General features: G+C 40.7%; 1 protein-coding gene across 3 annotated transcripts in view; it reads right to left on the bottom strand.

Moving 5' to 3' along the window:
• Positions 1-21,250, bottom strand: part of LOC135488696 (ribosomal RNA-processing protein 7 homolog A-like) — a 185,439-nt gene extending 164,189 nt beyond the window's left edge. For 2 of the 3 annotated variants that reach the window (XM_064773402.1, XM_064773409.1), the window contains exons 1-3: positions 21,146-21,250; positions 15,303-15,445; positions 9,585-9,710 (exon numbers count right to left, since the gene is read on the bottom strand). In XM_064773402.1, the coding sequence (XP_064629472.1) occupies positions 9,585-9,710; positions 15,303-15,445; positions 21,146-21,200 (324 nt within the window). In that variant the 5' untranslated portion in view covers positions 21,201-21,250. The remainder of the gene's footprint in view (positions 1-9,584; positions 9,711-15,302; positions 15,446-21,145) is intronic. The other variant, XM_064773418.1, reaches the window with a different exon arrangement.
• Positions 21,251-27,594: the final 6,344 nt, after the last annotated feature.

Genomic DNA, 27,594 nt, shown 5'->3' on the forward strand with positions numbered 1-27,594 from the left:
CATACGTCGAATATCTTCGTGGTTTTAGAATAAATAACAACTTTTCAGAGAGCACGTCGACTGGAGAGCTCCGCTCATTCTCAAAAGCATACACAAACTTCACGCATATTCTCCCTGCCACATCAGTATTAGCTTCCAGCACGTATGTAGTGCTATACAACCTGGTCCATGGTGCAGGGTATTAGCAGGGAGATTAATGATTAGCCTATTCTATTTTAGTTCTATTCGAGAAACACTGACCTGAGTGATGAGGCAAATTCTGCAGAGTGGCCTACCGGAACATGCAGTCAGGGTATAAATAAACAGTTATGCCAGGAGGGACAAAATATGTACAGTGGCCAGCGCTTGCTCTTTGTTTTATTCTTTACTGACTGATGTTGTCAGTTTGAATTGCGTTCTGCATCTCTCCATGCGCCTGGCTTTGGTCCGACAGTGGCATTGGGTACGGGAGTGGGTAGGTGATATGCCTGACATGTGAGGGCCTTATTTGGAACAGGACCTGCTGTCACTGGTCTCAATGCATTGTGCAAAATAGCGTACTCCAATCAATCTATTGGGGGTTGCATGTAGATAGCAGCAATAAGTCCCTAAATGCAGTTCATTTCGTGTTTAACCTTTAATAAAACTTCAGTAACGTTAGAAATTTAATGTAGCTCAATCATCGTGCCCATTTAACTAATGTATATTACATTTCAACTTTGCCCGCTTCATGGGTATATGCTAGTATATCTAAAGAAAGGAGTTAAAGTGTACCAATATCTATTGCTGTGCCCAAGGGCCATGGATTCTAACATGACTGGGACAAGAAACAATAAAAAATATCATTGGTATGGCCTTACCTGCTATGGTAGGGACAAGAAACCAATATCCATTGATGTGACCAAAGGACTAATGGATTCTAACTGACAGGGACAAGAAACAATAAAACACATTCATTGGTATGGCCTTATGTGCAATGGTAAGGACAAGACACCAATATCTATTGCTGTGCCCAAGGGCCATGGATTCTAACATGACTGGGACAAGAAACAATAAACAATATCATTGGTATGGCCTTATCTGCTATGCTAGGGACGAGAAACCAATATCCATTGATGTGACCAAAGGACTAATGGATTCTAACTAACTGGAACAAGAAACAATAAAAAACATTCATTGGTATGGCCTTATGTGCAATGGTAAGGACAAGACACCAATATCTATTGCTGTGCCCAAGGGCCATGGATTCTAACATGACTGGGACAAGAAACAAAAAAAATATCATTGGTATGGCCTTATCTGCTATGGTAGGGACAAGAAACTAATATTCATTGATGTGACCAAAGGACTAATGGATTCTAACTGACTGGGACAAGAAACAATAAAACACATTCATTGGTATGGCCTTATGTGCAATGGTAAGATTAAGACACCAATATCTATTGCTGTGCCCAAGGGCCATGGATTCTAACATGACTGGGACAAGAAATAATAAAAAATATCATTGGTATGGCCTTGTAACTGACTGTGACAAGAAACATTGAAAAAAGTCATTGGTATGGCCTTTATATGATGTCCAGATTTAATCCATATCTTACTTTTATTCGTGTGAAAATAGGTGCTAACGGAACAGTAAAAACAAAGAACGGGTAGGCCTACCATACGATCTCGGTTCAAGCCGGCAACTGTCTTCCTACATGAATGAGTAGCGTGACCAAATAAGGAATCCCATTGACAACATTTTTACGCGGGCTTTTATTTCATTGGTTTAAAGAAGTATGACGCATAAATTATTCATCGAGACCCGTGAAAAGCGTTCTACAACTCTGGATCGGCGGCGTCAACTTAAGCCGCGATTTCTATGAAATCTGACACTTCTAGGAACTGAGAAGACATGAACTTAAGACCCATCTCGCCCCCACCTCCCCCCACCCCCTAGATTTTAAATTGCAGATCTGCACAAGTCTCAGGACCCAAGTTTTGACCACCTAAAAAGCCGGAATGCAACTACGCAGTTGAGTTACCATACGTCGTTAGACCAAGCTGCATTTTGAATCATCTTTCAACGATCGTCGACAAACTATTTCTCAAATCAATCTCAATCAATTGAACAATCCAAGCTTTCCCTAATGTTTCATCAATACCTGCAATAACACAGGCAGCCAAAATCGCCCATGAACTTGTGAATTCGATGAGAACTTACCTCTTGTATCTGCGTATAATAGCTAGACACGAAGCGTTCTCCGGCACTGTCTCCTTGCTTCTGAACTGCGCAGACTCCGAGACGTGACGTTGGCTTCACGTGGGACTGCACGTGGGATAACAAAATTTAAAATGACCCCCGATGGGGTGCTCACTAAATTGCGCTAGTAACACCACCTGGTGCAAAATTCATGAACTACGCTTATTGATAATGAAAGAGAAAGCTTTGCTCTCTATGATCAGATTTGTTTCATGATCCCCAACTTAAAGAATTGGGAGAAATCAGCTTCTGGAACGGTTTTGGAAAATTTCGCTCTGTGCCACCTAGTGGCCAAACCGCTCATCCTGCGGAACCCACACTTGGTCTGTTCAGGAGTTCTAAAGGGTGTCAATGGCTAAAAGGGAAAATCAAAAGAAAATCTCCAGTCGTTTCAAAGTTATCAGTGTGACGAGAATCAATACAAGTTTTTCATAACACGCCACCTATAGGACTAAAAAATTGATGAAATAAAAAAATTGTGTGATATATCGTGTGCCATCACCCGTAAAGCCTACCATAAAAATCTGGTGAGAAACCCACCCTTACAAAGGGACTTATGGTAGATTTTGTTTTTTCACAAAGCGCCCTCTGGTGGCTAAACCATGAATCAAATGGAGTTGGATTTCGAAAGGAACCAACGTCTACTTACCAGCAGTATACAAAAAAAGATTCAACAGAAAATCTCCAGTCGTTTTAAAGTAATCAGTGTCACAAGAGAACAGCGACCGCCCGACCGCTCGGCACTTACGGTAATTTAATAACCAGGTATTTCTTCGAAAACCTGGTTAAAAATGGCGAGATTTGTTGCAAAATTGCCAACCACAACAACTCAGGGACCGTAGCCAAAATGGCCGACGGCGAATTCTCCGGTCGCTCGCGCAGTCCATAAACAAGCATCAATTTTACCAACTTTAGGTGCAAGCTTGGTCATCAAAGTTACAGAACTGTTAGAAATACATCTAAACAACATATATATACAGTTAAAAGTGCATAAAAATCCGGTTTCAACCTCCGGGCGGTACCTTTCTTTCTCCGCCAGACGCCGGACCATACCGGTAGTTATTTAGTGCGACCACCACCAGAGTGTTTATCAAGATCTTTCCGTTTTAATTGCGCGTTTTAGGCAGATTAATCAATTAATTATTACATGCATGCATTATATATCACCGAAATGATAATTGCGTAGGCTATTTGAAACTAAGTTCAGATATTATTTTCGATCTTTAAATTGAATTTAGGCGAGTGATTTTTGACACCCGGTCGACATATCAGGACTTTCAAAATTCACGCGAGATCGCTTGCATCATCGGCACGTTTGAAAACCGAATTTTACAAATTCCACAAATATTTATCACATACCATATGTATCACCACAAAGGTAACTCTCTAGACTATTTGTAACCAAGTTCAGATACTTATTTTCACAAAAATTCGAAGCTATGCAAGCGATTTTTCAGTGGTAGAGATCGACGGAAACTAATTTCTCGCTCTAAAATGACATGAGACGAGCACCAACTTCGGCTAATTTGTGCACAAAATTTCCGCAATATTATAAAAAACTATGATAAATCTGAATTATATAGACTCTTTTCAGTACCTAAACAAATTTCAGGTACATGGTCATGTTGATTAAAAGAGTATCAACCGATTGAACATGAGAAAGTTCAATCACCTTCATTGAAGCAGCGACTACCACCATTTTTAGATGGTGGCATCTCTTCTATCGATCGGCCAATCAGCGGCACTGCTTGCAAAAAAGTTGAGCCACCGCCAAATTTGAAATCGCCAAAATTCAGTCAATGTGCCTGCAGCGCCAACTGGTGGTGAAAACTATATTAATTCCATTAAAAGTAAAAAATTAAAAAATATTAAAAAATATTCAGCCACATTTGAAAACAATATTTGCTCTGTGGACCGAGGTAAAAAGGGAAAGAAATCTAAACGCGAAATGACCTCATTCTCTTAATACAGGTCGGATCGCGCTGATATTTTGTTTTTTTAGTTCACCTTGGGCAACTCCTAATTTAGCACCGTCAACAAAGTGGCTAGGCCTTCCCGGTCAGAAATGTCCAATTATGTCCACAAATGGGTCCTACATGAATGGATGGATGGATGGATGGATGGATTGCAGGACGGACACCATTTGAACAGCTATTCTACTAGCTCCGATGACTTTGTCAGCTGAGCTAAAAACGCTACAGGGCCTGTCTAAATGCGGTCTTAATCCGTCTTAGGCAACTGAAACTACGTTCGCAGTCTGAAAGACACGGAAAAAATTAAGATTAAATCACCTGCATTCGGCAGCGCCATCTTTAAAATCCCGATGGCAAATTTTGCAACTAAACTGCTGCCTGCAGAAACTTGGCAGGTGTGGCGGAATGCGTAGTTGCTATTGACCAATAGTTGAGGAACGTCACTAATTACTTATGCTTTTCACATAAATTATGAAGGTGACCGCCGGCTCCCGACTTGGCTTTGCGCTATTTAGTATTTGATATTATTACCTGCCGTTGACATGGGAATGACCAATCCTGCCCTTGCTATATGCGTTAGGTTGGGATATAGGGGCTCGTCATCAGGCTCAGCGAGGGTCTACAGTACCGGAAGTTCCTGCATTGTGAAGCGTCCCAGAATCACGACCTTTCCCGAAGTAGGCCATTATACGCTGCTGCCGGCAGTTTTAATGTGCATGGCCAAAACACGTGGTAGCATTCGTCAACGGCTGGCGGCGCAGTGGGCTTCCCGCCAAATATTGTTAACGTTGCGGGCGGTGCGGAGTTAGTCGGTTGCGCGATGTAGATTTCAATGAAACTGATGGTGAATATGGTGACTGATTATATATACCTTTCTGAAGGTCGGTACATGGAAAAAAATTATGGAATTAATGATTAGAAAACATTGCCAACGTACATGTTCGTCGTGATTATGCGGCCGATATCGGAGATATGCCTAAGTGTTGAATGTTTTGTAGGCGAAGAGGAGTCGAATTCTGCATACCAGGTGCTGGGAAATTGCATCTAAGCATGTTTAAATTCAAAATTTTTCTGGGGGAGAGCCCCCCCCCCCACACCCTCCTTCGCGCTCCCGCCGAGGCGCTCATTCTCGCGGCTCTAGCATGGTTTCGAGGTATATTTTTTAGTACATCCGCCCCTATCAAACCAGATACGGTGGAGAACACTGTAGGAGAACCTACCATATACATTTTCTCAAAGTCACTCATAAGAGAGATATCACAGTTTTAGGTTTCCACTTCTGGTCCCCTGGTGCCAAAGCCAAGAATCAGAGGTCAGAGGTCACCTGACCTGGGGCGACCTGTGTATAAAGTTTCAAGTTCATAGCCCTAGCAGTTAAGGAACGTGCCACTGTTTTTCAAACAGGGCTTTAGATAACTTTTTTGGTGAGGAAGTCAAGTACTTTATTGATGCACCATTTTGGGAGTTTGGGGTTTTAACTGGCATTGCAAATACTCCCAACTTGTCAGTATTATCCCAGGCTGGGCATACAGATACTTCCAATTTCCTAAGGTTGGAAGTATAAACTCAAGTTATACAATGCATGTTATGTTATGCAATGCATGTTGTGATCCAAAGTTCTCTTGCATCTCAAACCACAGAGTAAGTGTAGAGCTTGTCCTATTTCGCCAACTCGTCGTCTTAGCTGATAATGGCTGTTCCAGGCTTCATTATTCATGCTCCATTTCAACAGCTGGACAGCTGACGGGAACCCCTGAATTCCGAAATGAAAGCCCCTAAACAATGGAGCCAAAGCATGACTGATTGGTACTCGAGTTCCTCGTTGGTGGCACTGCCGTGCAGAATTCGTAATTATATATTTTCAATACCAGCAACCTTGAGATTCAGTAACCAATCACAGCTCTCACTCTGGGCATGTGCCACTAGGATGACTTCACCGGCCGCGGAATATGGTCAGCTACTATCGTAGTAAAACATTTTCATTCATAAAGCTGTACATGCAACATCGTTGATTGGCCAGCCGCATGATTAACAGGACTTGGGCATGGTAGAGTAGCGCCAGCGGGGGATTTTGGAACTAATTCTGACAGACTGACTCTCAAGTGCCGGCCATGCTGAGGAGTGTGAGGCGGGTGGGCGGTGAAAGTTTTAAGTTTGACGCCAAACACATTGGGACTCCGGATTTTTGGACGTCAGAATACACCTTCAGATATATTAGAAAGCGTACGCTGAAATCAGATGTTCATTTAGGGGGTGTCACAATACGTTTTTGGCCCAGAAAACCTGACGTATTGCTCTTTTCCACGGGCGTATATACGCCCATACGCCTGTTATCTAAAGCTCTGACAGGATACGACGGAAAATGACAATGACGACAGACACTGCAGTGTCGTATAGACTCCTCTACAGTGAGCCAAAAACTGATAACCTTTTAAAAACCAATCACAAGAATCACCCCAGAGAATCAAAATCCTGAACTGCGGCATTGCGTGCCAAGTCCACGTTCCGAGTCATGTGGTGTTCCTGAATTTCGAGTCCCTCAATGGTCTCCTCGCAAAAATGGCTCTTCCAGAGTCGACCTAAATATGGTAGCATTTAACTGACGCATACTTTCGGATCTAGAGCTACTGGGCCTGCTATGTACAACATACCTCTGCTTGGGCGGCGTGACGAGGCAAAAATCATAAAGCAAGCATCAACAACAAAAGCTTTTCACTTATTACAGCCCATCGGAAAGAACCTTAAATGTGAAACTTCAACGATCTTGGTCCCCAAGATTCCCAGCTCCGAATGCATAAGTTGAATTATAACTTTTATCACATCTTTAGCAGCAAGGGAGCGCTGTTTTCCTGGACACAGACCAAGGGAATACAAGGCGACTCAGAACCTGGATTTGGCACGTAATGCCCGGAGTTTAGGCTTTTGATTCTCCGGGACGAGAATCTAATCAAGACATCTCACCTGGTCTGTTGAGTGAATGATCAACTTATACCATTGATTCGAAGTGATTTTATTCCTTCTATCATAGCTTCGCTCCAACCAAAATGGCTGGATGTCCACATAACTACACAATTTCGATGTTGCTCGGGATGCCTCAAACTGCGAAATTCAAACACGGCTAGCAATGTGCCAACCTATATTTTTGCCCAATACCCCCAACTGGTGACATAAATCAAAAGTAATCCATTTTATATCAAAACCTCAATATTATGTAGACTTCTTCAACTTTATTTTAAACTTCGATCTGCTGGAATAAAGCAACAATATTTTTTTTCATAATGGAATTGAAGTGAAATTTTAACCTTTATACCGCAAAATCAAAAATTTGCTCTAATGCCGTGGTTAAAAGTTAAAAAGTTAAAGTTTAGAGTTTATAGTCTGATATCAACTATGATATAGGTTATAATCTGACTTTCAGTTTAACCCCAGTCTGTCCTGGAACCTTTCAGTAGACCACAGATGAGCTGATCAACCAGCGCTATAATCTATGCATTTCTGACCAGTACTCATTTACACACCTGGGTGCAGAGAGGCAAGTAAGACAGAGAGACCAGCCTACAGTCTCACGCCGACAATGGGGATCGAACCGGGACCTCTTGACTGCTGGTCGAGAGTCCAAGCCACTACACCACAGCGGCTCCCGCTGTGGTGTAGTCCCGCTGTGGTGGAGAGTCCAAGCCACTACACCACAGCGGCTCCCGCTGTGGTGTAGTCCCGCTGTGGTGTAGTGGCTTGGACTCTCGACCATTATTCAAATGAAACAGCCAGGGGCTATTGTGCTCACCGTATAGATATTTGGTGCTTTGGAATTCATCCAGGTTAAGAAACATTGTACATGTATAGTATATAGGTCAAACCAAAGTCGGTATGATATGTGATGTATCGTTGCTTGGAGTAAGTACCATAAGAATATCATCAAAAACAAGTCTCTAATAAACGAGATATTGCACTTTTTACCTATTTTAGTTTTGGCCTCCTGGTGGCCAAGTTGAGTATAAGATCAGATCGAAATTCAGTGTCCGAGGTAACATGACGTAGGGAGTCATGTGTACCAAATTTCAAGTTCATAGCTTTAGTGGTTAAGAAACGTGCCATAGTTACAATCATACGACCAATTTACGCCATTTGACCTCTGTGACCTTGAAAAGCAGGTCAGATCAAAAACTCATACGATATGTGATGTATCCTTGCTAGGAGAACCTACCATAAAAATGTTATTGAAAACGAATCACTAATAAGCGAGATATCACACTTTCTAGGTTTTCACTTTTGGCCCCCTGGTGGCCAAGTCGAGAATCAGACCGACTGAAATTCAGGGTCAGAGGTCAGCTGACCTATGGTTAACAAACGTTCCACAGTTACGCTCAAATGGCCAATTTACGGCATTTGACCTCTGTGACCTTGACAAGTACGTCAAATCAAAAACCCGTATCATATGTGATGTATCCTTGCTAAGAGTATCTACCATAAAATGTTTACCAACAACTGATCAGTAATAAGCGAGATATGGCACTATTGAAACTTTTTGGTTTTGGCCCCACTGGTGGCCAAGTTAGGAATCAGACCGGACCGAAAATCAATGTCACAGGTCATCTGACCTAGGGGGTCATGTGTACCAAGTTTAAACTTCATAGCTTTAATGGTTAAGAAACGTGCCATATTCACACACAAACGGCATATTCACACCATTTGACCTCTGTGACCTTGAAAAGTATGCCACATTGACCGGATTTTTTGTCAACATGTAGAGCTACATAACAGGTATCTACATATCAAATTTAAAGACTATAGGACGAATAAAGACAAAACGTGCCACTATCGGTGAAATTTTAGAGTTTGACCACTGTGACCTTGAAAAGTAGGTCAAATCAAAAACCCGTATGATATGTGATGTATCCTTGCTAGGGGTACCCACCATAAAATTTTAACATTTTAACTTTTCGGTTTTAGCCCCCTTGTGGCAAAGTCAAGAATCAGACCGGAGCAAAATTCAGACGACGACGACAACAACGGACACAGAGCTATCGTACAGACTCCCCTACGGTGAGCCAAAAACATTGTCTGAACAAAACTAACTACTGCTAAAAGAAATTCCCCATTTGCTGACAAAATATTTCTTATTCTCTGCCAAATTCTATATCGATCGAGACGAGTTGGCAACCTCAATTGCAAAATTCCCATTCCCGTTTGGAACCATACTAATCAGGGTTAATGAGATATGGAAAAAGGGCTTTCAAAGGCGGCCACCGACACTCCAGGAAGTAGGTCCAATTGCAATGGCCAATGATATTTTTGTATGTCAGGTCGTAGAGTCTTAAGATAACTACAAACTTCGACAATGACAACTTGATAACATAAGATCACCAATTTTATCTAAAGATTATACAAACCTTTGCTGTCTCAATCTTCTTAAAAAACTTAGACTCTCCATCATTATTGGTTGACAAGGATAATTCATCCTGTATAATAACTTGAAGAATCTTTCCGTAATCACAAAAAATTCTTCTTAGACTCTCCTGAAAAGAAAGCAAAAGTGACAACCAACCTTGTTTTACAGCGAGATGACAAGTAAGCCTTCCACAAGGTGCTGAATCAAAGACTGTAATGGGTGTGAACAAGGAGGATACCGCGGTGACGTCACAGCTTTTCCAAGATGGCGCTGCATATCGTAAACAAACTCGATCCACGGCGAAGGGAAAATCAAGTCATCAAATAAAGTTAGATTTTTCGCATCAAATCAGAGTTATTAGCACTTTTCTGCTATGAAATAAGTCTTCAGACAATAAGTTATCATTCAAATAATGAAAAGTGCCGTTTTGATGGGGAAAAATAGGGTTTTTAAAACCGGGCACCGATCTTCCAAAATTAGCGATGGTTTCAAAACAGTCTCCCAGATATGGGGCAATCTCTTCATTATCATAATGAGATTTGGAGGCATGTTTACAGATTTTACAAGTTCGAGACCTGTAGGACCTAAAACTCGCATAGATCCCCATAGATCCCCTCTATTTGTCGAGTTAGCGCCCCTGTAAGATCATGCATTTTGGACACTAGAACAAAATCTTCCTGCCAATATCGCGGTTTCGGTGATGATTTAAGGAGAAATTGACTATTCTTAGAGTTGTATGGGACAGAAATGAGTTCATACTTCATGAATACATGAATATATTATGATATGGGCGGGCTTCTAAGTCGAACAATAACAAACTCAACTGCATCTCTACCGTGTATCGCGTAGTGCATTGCCTAGTGTATTTCGTAGTGTACTTTAGCGGAGACATTATTTCCGCACTTTGGCCACGCCAAACGTCTTTTTTATTCGTGGAAGTTAATCTGCTCTGAAAATTTTATTTTACACAGGAAGAATCCATCCTAGGTATTGCAATATTTCATGTCTATTGGTGTTTTTGTGTACAGGAGCGCACCAGACAGTGAGACGTAGAGATGTGTTCAGTGCTGGTGCTGTCAGTAGACTGAATCTGATTGGCCATAGCGATCAGTAATATGGGATGTGAGCACGTGATGTGACGTCACCGCGGTATCCTCCTTGTGGTGTGAAAGAGAATTTCTACAGCAGACGATCAAAACCTTATTGGAGAAAAACTTGAAATGAATCGGCCAGGGGCCATTGTGCCCCTCGTAGAGATATTCGGTGGTTAGGAAATCTTGCTGGTTAACCCTTTCAGTGCCAGCTATTGTCCCACCTACAGTACCAGAGCAAAATCAAGGACAAGCATCAAACATGCTTTCAGTACTGCTAGACACACCTAACAATTTTAAAAAAGAACTGAAAAACACCTGCACAGCCGATTTGTAAAACCAGATATCCTTTATGGAACTTGTTCGAAGATGGCACTCTTGTTGTTTGTGTATTAACTATAGAACCCGGGATTCTATAGCTGGCACTATTAGACCCAATATTTACCCACGGCGCCCGGGGACAGGCACTGAAAGGGTTAAGAAACCTGCTACAGGTATAGTATATTGGTCAAATCAAAATCGGAATGACTTGTGACGTATCCTTGCTTTGAGTACCTCCCATAACAAGAGGCCCAAGGGCCTGGCGATCAGCTGAAATGCATTGGTGTAGGCAGGGGTCATGTTTGTTCTTAATGCAACCATAACAAGAGGCGCTCAGCTGAAATGGATAGGTGAAGGCAAGGGCTAAGTATGTGTTGGTACCCTGTTATTATGAGGCAACGTGAAGCTGTAACGTCTAGCACACAGAAGTGCTGGTGCGAAAGACCTTCTTGCTATATCTGTGCATGCTGAAGTACTGAGTTGATGTCACCCTGCTATTATGACGTAACATCTTTTCTATTGCCGTTGCAGTAGTGGGGTGTGTGATGACGTCAAAAGTTGTGTGGTGACATCAACGAGTGGAGTCCTTGTCTTCATGCAGCGTAGGTGGAACTAATAACATGTACATGGACACAAAGTTCATAATTAGTACAGTGTATTTTGCAAGGTGGGGCCTGGTGCTTTACAATGGTCAAATAAACCGATTGTTGTCTGGACATTGATGAAGTGGTGCAGCCAAATGTTTGGGATGGTCTTTTTTGTATGTGAAGAAAAGAAGATAAATAGTTGGTTAACAAAATGAACTTTATTGGTGCGGCAGATATTTGATGCCTTGCGACAGATATTTGCTGCCTTGCGGCAGATATTTGATAACGCTCTCCGGGAATGGAAAGCAGTAAGACAAGTAAGCACACCTTACCCTGATGTGGGAACCACAATTGCTTTACTGGACTTGAAATGTGCCAGCGACTCCTCTTGCAATAACCAACAACAGTTAATCTGTAAAATGAAACGGCCAGGGGCCATTGTGCTCACCGTATACATCTTTTAGTAGGCAGGATCATGCTTAGTTTAACCCTTTCGCTGCGGATGTACACATTTTTGCAACCAAAAAAAAATTCCGATCTGTGCGGATGTACGCAGAACTGCGACTTGGGAGAGACCTGAATCAGACGATGTTTTCAATAGCAAATTAGTACAGGAACTTGTCGCTAGGTGTCCTGCCATGTTGTTTACCGCTAGAACTTCCGATTTCTAGGTGAAAACTTTTGTAAACAAATTTAAATGCCTCAGTCACGTGTTCGACGAACTGCAGAATCAATAATTGATGAAATAGTGAATTCGAGGCGTAAGAAGACGAGTCTGATTAGTGATTATGATTCTGAACATAATGCCGATGTACACAGCGTGCATGGGGATTGAAAGTGTGCATGATTCAGGATCCGAGGGGGATGATAGTGATAGCCTGGGTCAAGATGAAAAATGGTGTTTTCTCCTCGTTGATTAATACTAATTAGCGTTATTTAGTTAATTAACATAATTTCAGGTGATTGACAAATGCATAATTTGAAAGTCCATGCTGTCCCCAACAACCTCTTCCAATAGTCCAAAGCTCTATCTCTTCTCCTTCAGGCTGGATATTGGCCTCAAAGTTACCTATGTTCAAATTGGCTTTTACAGTATTTTGGGGGCAGCAAGGAATCAATATTGAAATAATTTTGAGCGGCGCAGCGAAAGGGTTAGAGATGAATATGGTGAACACAATCAGGCATGAAGACTTTTTTTAGATGTGTATTGATGTCAAGTAATAAGACAGGGCAGTATATATAAGTTTATGATCCAACCAATAACTGTCTATGACATCAACAAGATCAATATGTGTGATTGCTAAGAGTCCCTTCAATATAAATTTCATCGAAAAAAAGTCATTAATAAGCGAGATATTGCACGTCCTACTTTTTCAGTTTTGACCCCCTGGTGGCCAAATCAAGAATCAGATCATGCCAAAATTCGGTGTCAGAGATTATCTGATGTAGGGGGTTACATGTACCAACTTTCAAGTTCATAGCTTTAGTGGTTAAGAAACGTGCCATAGTTACACTCTAACGGCCAATTTACGCCATTTGACCTCTGTGACCTAGAAAAGGAGGTCAAATCCAAAAATCGTAGGACATGTGGTGTATCCTTGCTAGAAGTTCCTGCCATAAAAATTTTATCGAAAACAATTCACTCAAATAAGCAAGATATTGCACTTCTTACTTTTTCCATTATGGCCCCCTGGTGGCCGAATAAAGAATCAGATTGGGCCAAAATTCGGCATCAGAGGTTATCTGATGTAGGGGGTTATATGCACCAAGTTTCAAGTTCATAGCTTTACTGGTTGAGAAACGTGCATTAGTTTACACTCTAACGGCCAATTTACGCCATATGACCTCTATGACCTTGAAAAGTAGGTCAAATTGAAAACCCGTAAGATATGTGATGTATTCTTCCTAAGAGTACCTACAATAACAATTTTATCGAAAACAAGTCACTTATAAGCGAGATATCACACTTTTTAGATTTCCACTTTTGGCCCCCTGATGGCAAAGTTGAGAATCAGATCAAACTGAAATTCAGCACCAGAGGCTATGTGATATAGGGGGTTATATGTACCAAGTTTCAAGTTCATAGCTTTAGTGGTTAAGAAACGTGCATTAGTTTACACTCTAATGGCCAATTTACGCCATATGACCTCAGTGACCTTGAAAAGTACGTCAAATTGAAAACCCGTAAGATATGTGATGTATTTGTCCTAAGAGTACCTACCATAAAATTTTATCGAAAACAAGTCACTTATAAGCTAGATATCACACTTTTTAGATTTCCACTTTTGGCCCCCTGGTGGCAAAGTTGAGAATCAGATCAAACTGAAATTCAGCACCAGAGGCTATGTGATATAGGGGGTTATATGTACCAAGTTTCAAGTTCATAGCTTTAGTGGTTAAGAAACGTGCATTAGTTTACACTCTAACGGCCAATTTACGCCATATGACCTCAGTGACCTTGAAAAGTACGTCAAATTGAAAACCCGTAAGATATGTGATGTATTCGTCCTAAGAGTACCTTATATAAAATTTTATCGAAAACAAGTCACTTATAAGCGAGATATCACACTTTTTAGATTTCCACTTTTGGCCCCCTGGTGGCAAAGTTGAGAATCAGATCAAACTGAAATTCAGCACCAGAGGCTATGTGATATAGGGGGTTATATGTACCAAGTTTCAAGTTCATAGCTTTAGTGGTTAAGAAACGTGCCATAGTTTACACTCTAACGGCCAATTTACGCCATATGACCTCTGTGACCTTGAAAAGTAGGTCAAATTGAAAACCTGTAAGATATGTGATGTATTCTTCCTAAGAGTACCTACCATAAAATTTTATCGAAAACAAGTCACTTATAAGCGAGATATCACGCTTTTTAGATTTCCACTTTTGGCCCCCTGGTGGCAAAGTTGAGGTTCAGATCAAACTGAAATTCAGCACCAGAGGCTATGTGATATAGGGGGTTATATGTACTAAGTTTCAAGTTCATAGCTTTAGTGGTTAAGAAACGTGCCATAGTTTACACTCTAACGGCCAATTTACGCCATATGACCTCTGTGACCTTGAAAAGTTAGGTCAAATTAAAAACCCGTATGATGTAAGATGTATATTTGCTATGAGTACCTACAACAAAATTTCATCGAAAACAAGTCACTAATAAGCGAGATATCAAACTTTTTAGATATCGACATTTGGCCCCCTGGTGGCCAAGTCATGAACCAGACCGGACCGAAATTCAGTGTCAGAGGTCACCTGACCTAGGGGGTGCTGTGTGCAAAGTTTCAAGTTCATAGCCCTAGCGGTTAAGAAACGTGCTACTGTTTCTGAAACAGGATACGACGGACGACGACGACGACGCCGCTGACGACGACGGACACAGCGCTATCGTATAGACTCAGCGACAACAACAACGACGACGGATGACAGAGACAGCGGTGTTGTGTAGACTCCCCTACGGTGAGCCAAATTGTGGAACCCATTGTTCACAGGTTAATCAGGGCGATTCAGGTAAATTGATCTGCGACAGACTCATAATCAGGAAATGTGAATGTACATTTTCACTGTCCGAGAAAGTGTAAAAGGTAGGCTGAAGCACCTTTAACCGAACTGATTTTTGTTTTTAAAAGCATTTTTTCATGTACACAACATGGTTTCGCATCAATTTTTATTTGACTTCAGTATACACTCAGATCAGACAAACTTTTCATAAAAATCACAATTACCTCATTATAATATGGAGGCACATTCACAACATATAACGTCCTGTCATTTGGTCTTCTTGGGTCTACTTCTCGGCTTAAGTTGTGATCCTTCACAAAAAGGTTATGACCAGCAAAGCAGTCCATATTGAATTTGACAGGAATGACTGAAATAGATATATTTGATAGTTACGTGATGAAAGCTGTGTGCTACAGTGTTGTATCTGATGGAACCAATGGTAACAAAAACCCATACAAGAATCTCACTAGATGAACCAGAAAAAAAATATCCATATTGTCTTAAACAGGTCCATTAAAAGGGTTAACTTGTAACACACTCATTTGTTTTGACCACTATACTTGCATTTTCTCAGGGACTATCTGGTCTATTTGCACAAATGTGGTCATATTTTGTATGGACTATTTCCTTTCTTTTAAAGGCATACACCTTTTGATACAAATTTGAAATCAAATTAAAAATTTGTAACTGAAATGAAAATATCAAATTCTGTACATACTGAATATAAAGGGGATGGTCACTTAGCGGATGGTTTACATACATTTTACCAAATCAAATTTTACACAGTTGGAATTAACTTTTGAAAAAAAAATTCCATTGGTATGGTAGATTTAGTAGCTCCAAGTATAGTATGGACATTTGAAAATATTAACTTTTTTCATTTGAGCGTTTTTATCAAGGCAATTTTGTGAGATTTGTAAAGTGCTGAAATCCTAAGTAAGAACCTGATATTATTCCAAACAAAGATCCAGGTGTATGGTCCAAGGTTTATATTGCTGATTTGGATCATAAAAGTCATTGCATTTTGTCATTTAAAGCATAAATTCAACCAAAGAGAGGATTTTCTTATACTTTTCCTTGGTGCAATTGGGGGTGAACACCCAATAGAACAGCCAGCATTAAACCACTTGTAAACATAAGTTGATCATTTCATGAGGGATTTTAAATGCTATGTTGGTCACAGTCATGTCATTTACCTTTGTCTGCTTTGGTAAAAATTTATTATGCAATACTAACCAAGCTAAGGAATAATTACACTATTTTGGATTACACAAGTTTCATATTTGTGATGATATGTTACAACTTATGAGAGATGTTTGATTAATGCGTGTTTCTTGTAATTTGATGAGTTAGCAGATTTCTTTGTCTTTTATTTGAATGGGATCCATCATCTACCACGCATAGAATGACTCCCCTTGCTGATATAAATTGCATAATATGATACCTCTGGCAAATAGATTTCCTCAGATGAAATAGATATTAGTTTGAGAAGCAATAATTATCAATTTCGCTCAGTTCATCCATGTAATCCTCTAGGACTCTATCGGCAATCGGACTATACCTTATAATCTCAGTTTATGCAATATTTGGAAAAAGGTGCGCCATAGACGTCATTGATTTTCTTAATTTTGGCATTTGGATGTTATAGAGCATAAAAGGGAAATTCCCCCTTCATCACATCTAGCTGATGGATAATAACGATGCTTTTTATCATGTCAACGTTATTATATGGTTGATCCTATCATTGACTGCCTTTTGTTTGGCTGCGGCATCATTTTTCTTGCCTTTTTAAGAAACTTTACTTTTTCCCATGATTTGTCTAATAAAATCATCAATTCTAAAGGAATTTCCTCCCGCATCTACCCATATTGTACTAGGACTTACAATCTAACTTAACTAGATAATTTTTGTTTCAAAAGTTATTTCCAACAGTGTAAAATTTGAGTTGGCAAAACGTATGTGAACCAACTTGCTAAGTGATCATACCCTTTCAACAATGCCAATGTGTAGATAGATCTACAGACATATCATTAACACTTGATAACAGAGTCTTTTAAATAAAGAGTCTGAACCAACTTGCTAAGTGATCATCCCCATTCAACATTGCCAATGTGCAGATATACGGACATACCATTATTTCTTGATAACAGAGTCTTTTAAATAAGGAGTCTGGCCAGAGTCTAACAAACGAAAAGGCCAGGGGCCACTGTGCTCATTGTATAGATTTTTAGTGATTCAGAACTCATGCTGGTAAAATATACATGCCATAGTATAAAAAACATCTGGGTTGACTATGCGCCAATAAAGCTTCATTTTGAATTCAGCGGTTATGGTTAGGCAACCATAACCGCTTGGGTTGGTGAAAAATATGGAAGCAGTCAAAAAGCTTTTAAAACCACATTATTCGTTAGTCAATAACAGATTTTTAGAATAGAAGAAGCCTCGTTGATGGTCAACATTTTAGTTCCACATGAGCGGTTATAGTGAGGCAACCAACACAGACAGTGAGGCAACAATTCCTCAGGCCAAATGGAAATGTTATGCTATTCAACCTCTGTGACCTTGAAAAGTAGGTCAAATCAAAATCGATATGACATGTGATGTATCCTTGCTAGGAGTACCTACATAAAAATATTATTGAAAACAAGTCACAAATAAGCAAGATACTGCACTTTTTACTTTTTCAGTTTTGGCCAAGTTGAGAATCATATTGAACCGAAGTTCGGCGTCGCAGGTTATCTGACCTAGAGGGTTTAGCTTTTAACCGACTTACGTACATATCTGCACATTCGGTAATTACTATTGTAATGCCTTACAGAGGCTGGCCTAGTTCCATCGCTGATCGTATAGATGGCGACATTCTTCTCCACGAGGCTCTAGCTGACGCTTTGAACACATGTCTCGTCACCTTTTGACCGTTTGGGGAGGGGGGTCGGAGAAGCAGTGGGGGAAGCTTGGGGGAGGTGGGTTGAGGGGTCCAAGGCACCCGAAATTTTTTTAAATATATATAACTTACAATTCTATATCATTTTGAACAAACTTTTATTGTTACAACAGAGTATTTGTAAGAGTTCATGGAAAAGGCAAAAATGACATATGTTTTTGGGCCCTCTAGCCTGTCTTCTGAAGGTTCACCCCTATCTTGACTCAAGGTCAAGGTCATCCTGAAGGTCATGACCTGGGGCCGGTTGCACAAAAGTAAAAAATAGTTAAAAATCACTGTTAGTTTATCTTGGCGTTAACTTAACTCCAAAAAGTTAATTTGGGTTACAAAAAAAAAATTATTTAAAAGTAGCGCTAACTTTAACTGACCTCCTAACCCCAAGATAAATCCCTATTTTGGAGTTAGCTGAAACAAAATGGTGGACAACCAGGCCCTGTTTGTGGCTTTCCAGCCATTTTTTCAAGCTCCACGGCATTTTAGACAAAGAATCAACCACTTGGAGTTCTTCATTGACAATAAACTTTTTAAAAGATACCGTTTTTGCAGAGAAACCATTGTTTTGATAGTTGAAATGCTCAGGGAGGACATTGAAAGTGCGACCGACAGAAGCCATGCAATTTCGCCTGAGGTGCAAGTCTTGATTGCTCTCCGTTATTTTGCATCTGGAGCTTTCTTTGAAGTTATTGGGGACACTTTCGGTGTAGACAAAGCTAGTGTAAGTCATGTGGTGCACGGGGTGGCTGGCCTGTTAGATGCTGCACGGGACGATTTTATTGTGTGGCCCCAGTCGGTGGAGGAGAGGCGTCGAATTCAAGCTGGATTCTATGCGATCTCACAATCACATTTTCCCAAAGTATTGGGATGCATCGACGGCACTCACATCAGAATAATATGCCCCAGTGAGCCACGTCCTGATGCTGATCACATCCCAGACCCAGCCAATGCTGCTGAGAACGACCAGGAGATGCAAGATGACCAGATTGGCCTACATGCTCCTGATCCTGCACATGCTCCTGATCCTGCACATGCAGCTGCACTGCCCATGCCTGCAGATCGCGAAGGCGAAGCCATGGAAGAAGCAGAACAACCCGCACAAGTTCCTCCAGCTCCAGTTCCATTTTTCCCTGCAGTTATCCCCGGTCCTTGTGGCCACTCCCAAGGAACTAACCATAAGGGCAATTTCATCCCATTTGTTTTTTTTCATTTTGTTTCTCACATCTGACGAAAACTTGCATCGCAAGATCCCAAGTTCATTTATTACAACATCAACTAAAACTTGGGTCTCTGAGTGTGAAAAATTTGGTTTTCTCTCCCTTTTTTGCTTTTGAGATGAATGATTCTCAATGGGGGCAGCCATCTTGCATGTCTTGCTTTCGATAGGAGGACCAAATGCATTATGGGAAATGTCCCTAGCAACTTGCATTGATTTACTTAAAAGTAGCGTTAGTTAACATTGGGCCTAACATTGATTTGTGCAACTCAATTTTAGCGTTATGTTAGCTAACGCTAAAAGTTAGGGACTTTAACATAATAAGATAAACTAACATACTTTTATCACCATAACTTTTGTGCAACCGGCCCCTGATCCTAACAGGCTGACAAATTTGATATAATTTGAAAGCTTAGACCAAGGGCTATCCAAAACTAAATAGTTTTATGGGGTTATCTCTTCATCTCTTAATATAACTGAGGGAAAAAGTATTTACCACATAATTCACGGTTCCTGGTTTACAGAAAAACAAATGAGAAGGTTAAAGAATTAAGTGTACCACGTTTCAAATAGAAAGCTTTCGCGGTTAAGAAATGTGAATATCGAGTGAGAGTGTCCATGACCTTTCAGTCAAGAATCTTTTGATATATTTATTAACTGCTGAAAATTAGGTAGCACGCCTAGTCGCTAAGTTCTGTTTCCAAGGTTTTCAAGTAAGAAAAGCTTTATAATGTATGTAATAATTATATTCACCAACCTTCTTATATCCTTAAAGTAATTTTTGACTACTATTTCAGTATTTGACTACTTCTTTTACTTATTGCTCTCCTTTATTCTTACTTTCTATTTGCACTGCACTCATGTTTATTGTATTTTCATCTTATGTAAAATGTAAATTTTAAACGGACTCAATAAACTTTTTTTAATTTGTAATTTGTAAAAATTTGTGTACAAAGTTTCAAGTTCATAGCACTAGCAGTTAAGAAACGTGCCACAGGATACGACGGACACAGGGCTATTGTATAGACTCCCCTAACGGTGAGCCAATGATGCCTTCATGTGGGGTGACAAAGCGGCCTGGTTCTACAATAGCGAGTTTCCGCATCGCTTACGATTACGATTTGTGTTTGACGTCATCGATTTTTGGTGCTACGTCATCCCCAGCGAAATCGTCGATGGTAATTTCGTCTCGTTCTTACGAGGATTCCGGCTGATCTTCGCAAGTCGAAAAACGATTACATGGATTAGCGAAAAGCCAATTTTCCACGCTACATATCAAATTCAAGGTGAAATATTCATTGAAGAATAATTTAGAACATATCTGTCAAACAGAGGAACTGCATTTAATTTGATCAACGGCGATTTTGATCATGTTTTAGCGCCGAGAAAAGTGCACCCAGAGCATGAGAGCAGAGTAGGCCTATAGGGCCTATACTACAGTACACCAAGTCGTTGGTGTGAATGCGGAAACAAAATTTCTGGTTCCTACCGGTTTTGAGAGTATTACGATTACGACTTTGAAATCGTAATCGTAATCGTAATCGTGAGCGATGCTGAAACTCCCTAATGTCTTTCGTCTTTCACCCTCCATGGCGAGCGTCATTTTTCTATACTACCACGCTCTCCAATAGGCCAGGTTCTTCACGTGACGTCACGACGCGACGTTTTAACCGCCACCAGCCTATGCACTTATTTTTATGCCGTGACCACGTGTTATGGCCAAAATGGCCGTGCAAAACAATCGGCAACGTCATCATATGTGACGTCGGTGAAGCCTTTAACCTAAACTAAAACAAGAACATGCATTTTCTGATTTTCACCACCACCGTGACTGGACGAATTCCACTGTTTCACACATAGGCCTATAACACTAATTTGGGATTATTTTGGGCTATCTACTAGGCCCCCTATACCTGCAAATCCATGCATACGCATTATTCGTGGGAGGCTCACGAAAAATTCGTCCATGCTTCCGGCGATTTGGTGAATTCCGGTTAAGACTAAATGAGGCAGGTTTGCTCATTTGTATAATCATTGCATGACGTCACGGGCAAGTGCAAGGTCGTGCCTAGCCCCAATCTTGACGCTATATGGTCTCAGGTCTCATTAGGGAGGTTTTTTTGTATTCATGCGCGGCCAACCTTTAACCGTAGTTCCTAAAATCATTGATTTCTCGGTCCTTACAGTACGTCAAGTCTGTTGATTCAGCAGTTGTTTTGGCAAAGACATGTTTTTATGGAGTTTCTAAAACCTAGAGCGCTACTCAATAGGCGGCTAACAAGAAACTACGCATTTATCAGTTATACTGTTGTTGCCGACGTATGTGTACACTGAACTTGGGATGTGCGTCGGCCCCGTGTTGAAATGCCGTCCAGTGCCAGTTGGTGCGTTTTTCGCTGATTTGTGCAAAATTCAACATATCTCAAAAGTTCAATGGTTGACCCTCGATTTTTTGATTTTTTTTGTGTAGCGTAAGCAACTGTCTTTCATGCGAGAATGGTCTCTGTAAGAATTATTCAGGAAGAAGTGTATAATATTTGGGGTTTTTCGTGATTGTCCGGCCCAATTGGCAATATTGCCATTTGGGATGGTGAACAGAGCTAGGAGCAAATGCGACGCTTATGATTTATTTAAAGAAATAAAATGCCCGATTTAACATCCTGCAGAATCAGGGGAATCGGGCGTTTCCAGTGATATACGACACAAATGGGTTGTCCTCATGCATTCACTTTGGTAACGCATTTTAAAATAGATGTTACGTCCTGTTAATGGGGCACGTCATCATCACGTACATTTGGAAAAAAACTCCCTAACGATACCTCAATAGCCGGTGTGGAGATCCAGGCCGCGAAATTTTTTTCTGCAGGATACTTCTGCCATAGTGTACATCTGACAGCCAATCAGAATTCAAGGCAAGCACGTGTCTTTGTTGACATCATCTTTCCACATGGCGCAATAATGTCAACAATGCCACGTGTTCTGATAATCTTGGAAAGAACAAGTTAGCAAATGGTTAGAGGAGTATATTAGCTAAAATATATTTATTTGCAGTATCTTAACATGTATTTTCATTGTCGTCAATGTCGAGTGGACTGTATTTATTGGACTTGTCTGTTAAAGGCGCACTGTGCTCGGCAAAATAGCCGAGGTTGAATGTTTATCTGTCAACCGTGTAACTAGTTCTGCTGTATATGCATAGGTGGCGCCACCATTCAATTTATTTTGTTTGCTTGTCAAAATGTGTTTTATACAATGGCCCTTCAACAATGTTCAAACTACCAAAATAGGCCTGATACCTTCAACAAACAGCAGACATCGGATACACTGTCCCTTTAATAATTATCAACATTGGCAACACTGTCAGTGTCACTGCCCCTTAAAATTTCACAAATCGTGAGACATCGGATACACTGTCCCTTTAATAATTATCAACATTGGCCAATACCAGAAATCCCCGACCTCGAACTTGCGCATGCGCACTAATTACCATCTCGGCCGATCAACGCAGTAGTGCGCTTAGCTTAGGGCAATCTCCAAAAGCAGAGTTAATCAGGCGGTGGGGAGCATTACGCACTTTGCCGATAGCCCATTGGTTTCCTCTAATGTCTAGCTAATACTGTGCAAAATTTCAGTGAATTTAGTCAAAAAAATCCTTTGTCCACCTTTGTACCGCCGCTTTGCATGCATTGATGAAGTTCAAACAGGGAAAATCAGGAAAATAAGCCTTTGAGGCGCTTTTACGGCTCAAAAACTGGCATTTCTAGAGATAATATTTTAGTTGCCGATAGATCCGCGAGAGGGCAATACCATCTAGAGTCATAATAACACTGCTTCTGGTGTTTTGGAACATTTTTTTCTTTGTCCACTTGCATGCCGAAATTGGAGGTTTTAATGATGTGACAGCAAAAAATTGAATTGGTCATTGCGAGGGGGTCACTAGGGAGCTTGGGGGGTTGATCTATGCAATATACCTAGTTTTAAATCGTGCTTGTTTCATGCTAATGTGAAACACCATCATTCTGATACTACTGAGATTTAAATTTTTCACTCTAGATTTTAAATGAAGTTTGAAAATTCATTTTTCACTTGATGATCATGCTAATCATGACTGCCTGAGTCCAGTTTCCCTGCACCCAAAGTTTATTACTGATGGTAGCTTTCCTATATCTAATTGTCTAATGTAAAAAGGTTGGGCATTTTGTGGGGGGTGTACTGTGGTCTTGGCCTCTCCTACTTTGGGGGTGGGGGTGGGGTGGGGGTGGGGTGGGGTGGAGGTTGGTCTTGTTGGCATCCAGGTTTGAGATATCATAAAACTCTTGACTGGTGTTATTATGGACTACTCGTTTTTCTCTCTTGTAATTCGGCAATTTTATATCAGATAACAAAGCGTAATTCAAACGGATACCGCATCTCGTTGAGGCTGCCATTGTGATTGATTGCTGCGAGCTGATTCGTCAATGGCGGCACGTGACTGATTACACTGGCGGCCTCTATCGGACGGCGTTGGTCGGGTTTTTCTGGTGTTGCAACACTGTCAGTGTCAGTACCCCTTAAAATTTCACAAATCAATGCATGCACTGCAATGTAGCGATCAGATCAGCTGATGCCTCTTTTGTACGCATAATATCATCAATTTTACAATGAATCTGTGCAATTCATTCCTAAACACTACGACACAAACCTTGAGTTGAGCATAATTGGGGTCAGACAATGAACTATTGTCACATTCACAGTTGAAGTGGCACTCGGCATGCGACTCGGTATCGTCCATTGTATTTGCATTATCATGCATAAATAAACAGTGTGACGTCAAAGATCGCGCCAATTGTGATTGGCTGTCAGATGTACACTGTGGCAGAAGTATCCTGCAGAAAAAAATTTCGCATCCAGGCCTACCTGACTCCAAAATGACGCGACGTCATTTCATGTATATCCCTGTTCCAGCGGCTGTAGATTTGGCAGTACCTTACTATCACACAAACCTATACATTTTCTGAATAGCTTGTCACTTGTAGAATACATCTGACCATGTTTCAACGTCGGCTACACATACAGTCATGCATAGACTGATTTAGCACAATGCATGAGACACCCTGTATGTTAACGCAAATTTCACCTTATGCCTTATAACTTCTAGACTAACAAGGATGGTGAAAAAAAATCATACACATCTACTCATCACCTTGAGAAAATCAACTGACGACTATTTCAATCTTTCATATAAAAATACGCTGTCGTTGTGGCTTTTGTTTGAGTTTTTTGCCCTCGAAATTTTACCTTGAGAACCTGTGCAATCTCACAGGATCCAGTCGATGTCAACTCCTCTTGAGCTATAAATAGAATGCGGGGCCTGCTCACCGCGTCAGTGCACAGAAGAAACTGATGTTTTCCTCAAATAATCGTCAGAGCTACCCCTTAACAAAAAACATCGGACATTTACATTTGAACAAGTAGCAATAGGGCTAGAGTAGGCGGCCCATCTGTATCCATGGTAATTACTCGAGATTGAAGAACTAGTTTTTTGGTGGTGAGACCGAGAGGCGCTGAGGTGGCCCTATACACAGTGTGGAGGACAGTGTCAAATAGGCCCCGGGCAACCGACACGAGGTAATCTTTCAGTTCCTGATGAGGCCTAATCATACATCATAGGCACCATAATCAATACATTTCTGGGTTCATATGATTCCAGAGAAGAAGTCAGCAGCATTTTCATTGCATTTAATTCATAAGTTTCGGATAGGTGGCGCCACCTTTGACAATACTTGGATTCTGAAAATAGTAACTAATTAACCAAGAAATGGCATGATGTGTGCGATCTTCAAACGGGCCTCAATCGGTTCAAAATGAATGATTTGGGAATGCCATTACCACCGCAGATAGCAAAATGCATCTAGTTTCTTTATTTGATGTGAAAACATGGGGTTATCTCGGCTATTTTTTGCTATATAGCCTAGAATTTGGACGAGCATAATTGACACTCGCACAACTACGCCCAACCTCGCGTGGCAGATGGAAGGTATGTTATATATTGAGGCCAAACTGGGGATTGAGATCCGCTTCAAATGGCACAGATTCTAGGTATCAAATAGTACGAAGTAAACTAGATGGCTCCCGTATATGAAGTGACTTTATTGACTAAGATGATATGTGAGCATGCGCATTACATCAAATACATAATATGTATATATTATATGGATAATGTATGAACAAGATACTATGACATCTAACAGCGTTGCGTTAGTATCAAAATAAATCAATCAATGAAGTTCAGTTAACTATGATAAGATCAAACAGGGGTTAAACACTAAACACGAACTAGCACATCAGAATGCTAAGATGTAAATAAGTAAAGTTACCAGTGGTTACCAGTGGTTACCAGTTATACGTAATCACTCATTATAAATTCTACTACCTATGCCGCTACCTTATAAGTCTCAGCTCATCAGAATCCTGAGATGAGTAGCCCTGAATGAGTATAGTAATAAATGCACGAATATGAATTAGTGCAGGTAACCAGCTGACCAATGTTGTGTCTGGAGCTCCTGTGACCCGTTCATGATGCAAAATTAGATGAGTAATGGTTTACATTGGTATACATTGCTATGCTGCTATAGTAAAATCCTGGATACACATGGTTATGTATTAGTTCTGTTAGTGTGAATGATTATACTAGATTCTTTGACCTCAATAATATCAATCTTATGACTAATATGTAAAGAGCAATCTCTAGTGAACTCACACAACTGTTTGACATGGGGGATCCCCCAAACCCCCGTCCTTCTGACATATTTAGCCAGTACATTGGGGGATGAGTCCCCCAAAACCCCCTCCCCCGTTCTCTGAAAGTGACAGGTTTTAGTCAGTACATTGGGGGGGGGGAAGGCCCCCCCCAACCCCCCCCCCCATTGGACTCTAAAAATAGAATTCCTTGGAGACGCGGAACAATAAGGCCCCATAAAGAAATAGTCCCCGCCCCGGTAGCTGTCTCATATCTGCTGACAGAAGCAGCTCTTTGTGGTGAGTTAATAATTGAATGCATGTCATGACACCCATGAGCTTTTTCTCATTTCTGAAACAGTTGCATGGCTGGAATGAATTTCCAAATCAGTCCGTCAAATCTCTATGCAATGAAAATTGAAATGTCACAACTGTCTCCACCGACGTTGTCCTGTATGTCCTAGCAGACGATTTTTAAATAAATGATGTGATTGATATACTTGTAGATTGGAATGAATTATTTCTTCAATGATATGAAAGTTGAAAGCCCTCTGACATGTCTGAGTACAAAAATGCAGAGGCAAGACACATCATGCATGTCATGACACCCTGGAGCTTTTTCTCATTTCTGAAACAGTTGCATGGTTGGAATGAATTTCCAAATCAGTCCGTCAAATCTCTATCCAAATGGAACTTTAAGACCACTCTATATTTGTGCAGTAGTGTTAAAACTGACTTTTTGAAGTAAAGTACGTAAATCGAGAAGAAGAGGACGTTTACTTCGTCTGCAATGAAATGTCACAACTGTCTCCGCCGACGTTGTTGTCCTGTATGTTCTAGCAGACGATTTTTAGATACACTTCAAGACAGTGGCGCCGGTGTGAATAAATCTACTTGCGTGATTGGTCAATGGCTCATGACGTCATGAAATAATTGCGTCAACATCGGGAATCATGGTAACTGTGGTTGCGGTGCGTCGTGAAAGCAGGATCGGCAAGCGCGGCCCGTATGGAATGCGACAAATTGTACCGGAACCAGAATTGTCATGGGTCTGCACAAATTTTTTCAGATTCGATGGACATGATGGATATATGAATTTTGTTTACACTTTATACACATACGTAACCATTACACTCACTACGTTGTGTGAGTTAAAATTGTCAAGCATTCTATTTAAAAACTACACAAAGTCATTGTACTTTGGGTTTGGTCTAGAGATCCGACCAGTACGGTGGTCCATAGCGGACATGCGTTTATTTTCAATATAATAGAAAATTTTCTTTTTACAATGCGTTTTTTTTCTCTCGAATTACAACCGCCGTCGGATTTATTATTTATTTCTCACCGCCGAAAAAATAATTTCCACTACCGGGTAAAAAATAATAATTCCCACCACCGCGGTGGAAATTAATATCGACCGCGGTGGAAATTAATATCGACCGCGGTGGAAATTAATATCCACCGCGGGAGCTAATTCGTTATTGACACCGGGTGGATATTATTTCCACCGCGGTGGTGGGAATTATTATTTTTTACCCGCCGGTGGAAATTATTTTTTCGGCGGTGAGAAATAAATCCGACGGCGGTTGTAATTCGAGAGAAAAAAAACGCATTGTAAAAAAGAAAATTTTCTATTATATTGAAA

Source organism: Lineus longissimus, chromosome 1 (genome assembly GCF_910592395.1).
Source record: "Lineus longissimus chromosome 1, tnLinLong1.2, whole genome shotgun sequence".
NCBI classification, from domain to species: Eukaryota; Metazoa; Nemertea; class Pilidiophora; order Heteronemertea; family Lineidae; genus Lineus; species Lineus longissimus.